The 7,505-nt window shown below is 38.3% G+C and overlaps 1 protein-coding gene across 1 annotated transcript; it reads left to right on the top strand.

Moving 5' to 3' along the window:
• Positions 1–1,120: 1,120 nt before the first annotated feature.
• LOC121379610 lies at positions 1,121–4,568 on the top strand. Its single transcript, XM_041508257.1, has 2 exons — positions 1,121–3,313; positions 4,473–4,568. The coding sequence occupies exons 1-2, from the start codon at positions 1,121–1,123 to the stop codon at positions 4,566–4,568; spliced, it is 2,289 nt and encodes a 762-aa protein (XP_041364191.1).
• Positions 4,569–7,505: the final 2,937 nt, after the last annotated feature.

Raw genomic sequence — 7,505 nt, 5'->3', positions numbered from 1 at the left:
GATGTATTCTGGGAGTTGGCGAAGAGTGAGTCTGGTGAATGGCGGTGGTGATAATGGTGAACAGAGAAGATGATCAGTGAATGATCGTGACGACGGTGTCAATGATTTTGGCGAACGACGAAGGTGATCTGTGAATGATCCTGACAAAGAGTGTTGATGATTCGGGTGAATGATGGTGGTAATACTGGTGAATGGAGGAGATGATCAGTGAAGGATCGTGATGAGGGTACCAATGATTCTGGTGAACGGAGATGATCAGTGAATGACCGTGACGAGGGGGTTAGTGATTCTGGTGAACGACAGGGGTATTAATAGTAAACGACAACGGTGATCAGTGAATGATCATTATGAGGTGTGATGATTCTAGTGAATGATAATAATGATAATGGGGAATGGTGAAGATGATCAGTGAATGATCATGACAAGGATGACGATGAGGGTGACTTATGATGATGAATTGTGAAATGTGATGAATAGTGGAAGACAGACATTTTAGTATTATTTTGTGGTTAAAAGATTTTTACTCTATTTAATATTGATTCATAGTTTAATTTACATGTGATATGTGTACATGCGTGATAGTGCAATATGTATTGGTTGGGAGGGAAGTGTTATGTAAATAAATGTGTATGAATGATTCCTGAGTTGTCGTCTTGTTTCTTTTGGGATACCGACCCGTGACAAATGGTGGAGATGCAGGGCAACATAATTTTCTAACAAGTGTATTGTTATTTATTAAGTCACATTGTTGGTACCTAAAGGAAGCAAGGGCGTTGTATTAGAGTGTTTGGCCTTAGTAGTAGGCTACTAGTTATTATAACTGTTAGAACATAAAAAGGGCTAGTGTATAATACCACAAGCTAAGAGATCTGCGTTTAGTTTCGTCATTGTGTATACTTGTGCTAGAGGTACATTGTGGGGGGATAGATAAGAAAGGTAGGTATTACAGATAGCTATTGTTAGTTAGTGAGTTACGGAGCACGTACAGTGTTTATGACTTCATTGCGGATACAAGGTAAGCATAAAACTGTGGAAGTAAGGTTCACGTTAGTTTGGATCAAATCGAATGAAGGTAATAGTATATTTGTGTTTGTTGTGGTTGGTATTTTTAGATATTAAGATGGAGTTTGAAAAATTTGTGGATATAGGTAAGAGTCTAGGATTGGAGAAGTTGGAGCTGCAGAAATTCGTTAAGGAGCAGATGGAAGAATGGAGAGAACAAACGAGACTAGATAGAGAAGAACGAGCAAGAGAAAGAGAGGGTGCTAAGGAGTTAGCTGATGCACATGCTAGGGAAAAGGAACGTGAGAGAGAGGTGGCTAAAGAGGTAAGGGAATATGAAAGACAAGAGAAGGAACGTGAACGAGCATTCCAGCTGGAGTTGGAGTTTGAGAAAAGTAAGAGAGATAGTGGTAGTTTATCTAAGTCAAGTGATAATTCGGGTGTCCACAAAGCTAAACTTAAAATGCATATATTTCAAGATGGGAAAGATGATATGGATGCATATTTAACCAGTTTTGAAAGGATGTTGACAGTGCAGAAGTCACCAACAGAGGAATGGGCTATTCACTTGGGTACTTTATTAACAGGTAGAGCTAGAGATGTGTATGTGAGATTGAGTAATGACGATGCAATGGATTATGACAAATTAAAAACTGCGTTGCTGTATAGATATGATCTTACTCAAGACGGGTTTAGACAGAAGTTTAGAACTGCTAAGATTGAACCAGGAGAGACGTACACACAATTTTTGAACAGATTAACTGGGTATATGAATCGATGGATCAAACTGAGTGAGATTACGCAAAGTTATGATGGATTGTTTGATTTAATAATACGTGAACAACTTTTGAATTCAGCTGGGACTGAATTAACATTGTACCTAAAAGAAAGGACTCCAGAAGATGCTTCTAAAATGGCGAAATTAGCAGAGACGTTTGTGGAAGCAAGAAAAGAAACGAATCATGGTAAGAAAGAAGCGGGAAGAAGTAGATGTGAGTATTTAGGAGATAGTAGAGTTAGAGGAGGACAGTCAGGATTTGAGAAAGGAAGATGGTTAACTGATCAGTATAGAAATGACAGAAGTAGTATCGATAGAAACTTAGATTCTCGACCATGGCCACCAAAATGTTTCATTTGCAATAAAACTGGTCATATAGCTAGAATATGTCCGAGTAGGAAACGACCAGAACAGACAAGTGTTAAGGAAGTCATTGGTTGTATGGTTTCACTAAAGAAAGAGAAAATTTTGGATAGAGATAGCAATATGAATGTCTTTGTTGGAACATGCTTAGGAAAGGAGACAACTATCATTAGGGATACGGGTTGTTCAACAGTGGTAATAAGAAGAGCATTAGTACCCGAAAATGACATGACAGGTGAAATGGGAAGTTACGTTACACTGGATGGGGAAGTTAAGGAAGCACCTTGGTGTGAAACATATATCAAGACACCGTATTTTACTGGAAAAGTCAGAGCTATGGTATTGGATAATCCTATTTACGACATTGTAATTGGAAATATAACAGGAGCAGAAGGTGTAACGAAGAAAGATATAGCACAGACCATTGGAATAATGGAAACCAGAGCACAGATGAGAAAGGCAAGTTGTAAAATGCAATCACTGATAACACCAACAGTACAAATAAAGGAGATGAATGCTGACCAGATAAAGCTAGAACAACGTAAGGATGGAAGTTTAGATAAATTGTTTAATTTGGCAAAACAGGGTGAGGAAACCATGAGAGGTCAAAACTTTTCTAAATTTGTGATAGAGAAAGGATTGTTGAAAAGGAAAGCACAATCGCCAAATGTTGAACATGGTAAAGTATTTGAACAGGTGGTAGTGCCTACTAAGTTGAGACAAGGCGTGATGAAGATCGGCCATGAAACAATAATGGCAGGACACATGGCTACAAAGAAAACTATTGACAGGGTTCAGCAGCACTTTTATTGGCCAGGGTTGCAAGGAGATGTACGACGATTCTGCCAGTCGTGTGACATATGTCAAAGAACCATTCCAAAAGGTAGAATAGGAAACGCATTATTAGGTAAGATGCCATTAATTGACATTCCATTTCAGAGAATAGCTGTGGATTTAGTTGGTCCGATTGATCCAATGACTAACCAAAAGAACAGGTACATATTAGTTATTGTGGATTATGCAACACGGTATCCGGAGGCAGTCCCGTTGAAAAACATCGATACAAGAACAGTTGCAGAAGCCTTGGTAGGAGTGTTTAGTAGGGTTGGAGTACCAAAGGAAATTCTGACGGATAGAGGAACACAATTCACCTCGGATATGATGAAGGAGGTAGGAAGGTTATTATCTTTGAAACAGTTGACCACAACCCCTTACCATCCCATGTGCAACGGATTAGTTGAAAGGTTCAATGCAACGTTGAAATCTATGTTAAAGAAAATGTGTATCGAGAGACCAAACGATTGGGACAGATATATTGCGCCACTGTTATTTGCATATAGAGAGGTACCACAAGATAGCTTAGGGTTTTCCCCTTTTGAGTTGCTATATGGTAGGATAGTAAGAGGCCCCATGCAAATTCTAAAAGAATTATGGACCGATGCAACAACCGATCCAGAAATCAAGACAACATATCAGTACGTAATAGATTTACGGACAAGATTGGAGGAAACCTGTATGCTTGCTCACCATGAATTGGAGAAATCATCGACAAGATATAGAAGACATTTCAATGCAAAAGCGAAAGATCGTCAGTTAAAGGTAGGAGATCAAGTGTTGTTACTATTACCAAAGTGTAAAAATAAACTTGAAATGATGTGGCAGGGACCATACAGAGTAGTTGAGAAGTTGGGAAAGTTAGATTATCGAATCAAAATGGATAACGGAAAAATCAAAACCTTTCATGTAAACATGTTAAAGAAATATTTGGATAGAAGGGTTGATGAAAAAAAAGAGAATGTAGAAATAGTTTGTGTTGCTGTAGTTGACGAGGAAATGATTGAGCCAGAGGAGGTAGAAAAGGTAGATAAACGGTTAAATGTGGTGTTACCATCCTTGAGTAGAACAGAGACTTGGGAAAGATGTGAACTGTCAAATGAATTAAATGTAGAACAAAGAAAGTCAATAGAGAAGGTATTAGAGAAATTTGGTGATGTGTTAACCGATATACCAGGAAGAACAACACTGGAAACATTTAAACTAGAGTTAACCTCGGCAGAACCAGTGCGAGTAAGGCCATACCCTATACCATATAGTTTAACAAACGTGGTAAAAGATGAGATAGAACAGATGTTAGAGTTGGATGTGATAGAGAAAACGAAATCATCTTATGCAAGTCCAATTGTGTTAGTGAAGAAAACCGATGGATCTTACAGATTTTGCACCGATTATAGACGTTTAAATCAAATAGTCGCATACGATGCTGAACCAATTCCAAACATTGATGAATTAATGAGCAAAATTTCAACAGCAAAATTCTTTACGAAATTAGATCTCTGCAAAGGATATTGGCAACTCCCAGTGGAAGAGGAATCCCGGGATGCAACTGCATTCATTACACCACATGGTCTGTATAGATGGAAAGTAATGCCATTTGGAATAGTGAGCGCACCAGCAGTATTTTCACGCATGATGAGAACTTTATTGCAAGGTATGGAAAATGTACTAAATTATATTGATGACATTTTGATATACAATGAGACCTGGAAAGATCACCTGGAGGTTGTAGAAGAAGTGTTTAAAAGGTTAAAAGATGCTAATCTAACAGCAAAACCTAGCAAATGCTTCGTTGGACATACGACTTTACAATTCTTGGGACACGTAGTTGGAAATGGAGAAATAGGACCAGAGGAAAAGAAAGTTAGGAAAATCATGGGAATATCAAGACCGCAAAACAAAAAGGAGTTAAGATCATTCTTGGGTTTAATCGGTTATTATCGAAAAAAAATTCCACGTTTTTCAGAGATAGCAGTACCTTTGACCAATATGACAAAGGATAGTCAGGACAAGGTATTATGTTGGACAGAGGAAACGATTTCGGCCTTTCAGGAATTGAAGGACAAAATGTCGAAAGCACCAATCTTAAAGTTACCAAAGTTGGGAGAACACTTCACAATGCGAACTGATGCGTCAGGTAAAGGGTTGGGTGCGGTATTGATGCAGGAGAGTGAAGGTGAGTTATTTCCAGTATTATACATCAGTCGCAAGTTGAAGGAGAGAGAAAAGAGATATGCAACCATTGAGATAGAGTGCTTAGCGATTGTGTGGGCAATAGGTAAGTTTGCTCAGTATGTGTATGGTACCGATTTTACTTTAGAAACGGACCATCGAGCATTGACATGGCTTCAGAAATCAAAGTTCGAAAACGCAAGAGTAACTAGGTGGGCGTTGGCTCTGCAACCCTACAGGTTTGTATGTAAGAGTATACAAGGCAAAGACAACCTGTGTGCAGATCTTTTAAGTAGATGTGGTGATAATGAGGATGTGGAATAGTAGAGCTGTCGGGTGGGAGAGATGTAGAAACGTGAGAGTAACTTTGACGTACTGTGACTTGTGATTGTTTATTTGTTATAATTTTATTCGGTGAAGTAAAATTTTAAGTAGGGGGGTGTGTCACAAGTCAAGGGTACTAAAATAAGAACCATATTATATTTTAGAACATTTATTGTAAATACTTGGGTAATTGAGAATATATTGTTGAACTGTGTGTCATAGCTTGCTACGGCAAACTATATTTTTATACTGTAATCACTAGCAGAGGTGTTTGTAAAGAACTTGGGCTTGGGCTTACATTGGTGAACACTTTTGTTTGTGAGTGAAGCATGCATAGTGGGGATATAGTTGGGAGATGTAATGAGTTGTGGGCAGTCACATAACGTTCTTGAGAGAGAAACTGTGTGTTAAGATATTGTGAAATATTTTATTCTGTATAACTCTGGGTTGATGACAACCGTAAGTAGATTTTGTTTGTTTGTTGTATAACTGTGGTATACTATTGTGTATATGTGTTAGTAGTTGTATGTAACGTCATTGCAAAACAAAAGTCTTAAGTAAATCTGATTTATGTAATATTTAAGACACTTGTGAAGTGCGGACATTATATTAAGAGAAAATTGTCTAACATCTGATATGGTAATATAAATATTACATGGTTTTGATTAGGGTATATTGTATTTCAGTGTATTTGTGTATTGGGTCCTGGTGATGACGAACGTAGATGATGTATTCTGGGAGTTGGCGAAGAGTGAGTCTGGTGAATGGCGGTGGTGATAATGGTGAACAGAGAAGATGATCAGTGAATGATCGTGACGACGGTGTCAATGATTTTGGCGAACGACGAAGGTGATCTGTGAATGATCCTGACAAAGAGTGTTGATGATTCGGGTGAATGATGGTGGTAATACTGGTGAATGGAGGAGATGATCAGTGAAGGATCGTGATGAGGGTACCAATGATTATGGTGAACTGAGATGATCAGTGAATGACCGTGACGAGGGGGTTAGTGATTCTGGTGAACGACAGGGGTATTAATAGTAAACGACAACGGTGATCAGTGAATGATCATTATGAGGTGTGATGATTCTAGTGAATGATAATAATGATAATGGGGAATGGTGAAGATGATCAGTGAATGATCATGATAAGGATGACGATGAGGGTGACTTATGATGATGAATTGTGAAATGTGATGAATAGTGGAAGACAGACATTTTAGTATTATTTTGTGGTTAAAAGATTTTTACTCTGTTTAATATTGATTCATAGTTTAATTTACATGTGATATATGTTACATGCGTGATAGTGCAATATGTATTGGTTGGGAGGGAAGTGTTATGTAAATAAATGTGTATGAATGATTCCTGAGTTGTCGTCTTGTTTCTTTTGGGATACCGACCCGTGACATAGTCTGAGTTCTGAATGGATAATGATTGTAAAACTATGTTGACAATCACACTGGCTTTTTTCTCTCTCTTCTAAAATTGCACCTTTTAATATTATTTGCATGGAGAAGGAAATGGATAGAAAGGAGAGGAATGTTCAACTATATCTTCGGACACTTTAAATTACGTATGTCAGTTATTTATCACGCGGCCATTGTGATCTTTGGTCATTGGTGTGAGAGAACAAACCCCCATGGGCTCTTTGCTACCCGAATAGTTAAAAGTTTATTTTGTTTAACGACACCACAAGAACACATTGATTTTTTAATCATCGGCTATTGGATGTCAAACATTTGTTAATTTTGACATATAGTCTTTGAGAGGAAACCCGCTGCAATTTTTTGCATTAGTAGCAAGGGATCTTTTATATGCACGATCTCACAGACAGGGTATCACATACCACGACCTTTGATATACCAGTCGTGGTGCACTGGCTGGAACGAAAATGGGCCCACCGAGCTACCCGAATGGTACCTCGGGCCTCTGCGGTGTTGTGTCATTTCGACTGACTTCCGTGGTTATATTCATTTAAGATTCACGCACATTGTCCTAGGTACACATCTCAGCCATTTTGGACTGTCTGT

This window comes from Gigantopelta aegis, chromosome 8 (assembly GCF_016097555.1).
Source record: "Gigantopelta aegis isolate Gae_Host chromosome 8, Gae_host_genome, whole genome shotgun sequence".
NCBI classification, from domain to species: Eukaryota; Metazoa; Mollusca; class Gastropoda; order Neomphalida; family Peltospiridae; genus Gigantopelta; species Gigantopelta aegis.
This window is presented reverse-complemented; position numbering and strand designations above follow the sequence as displayed.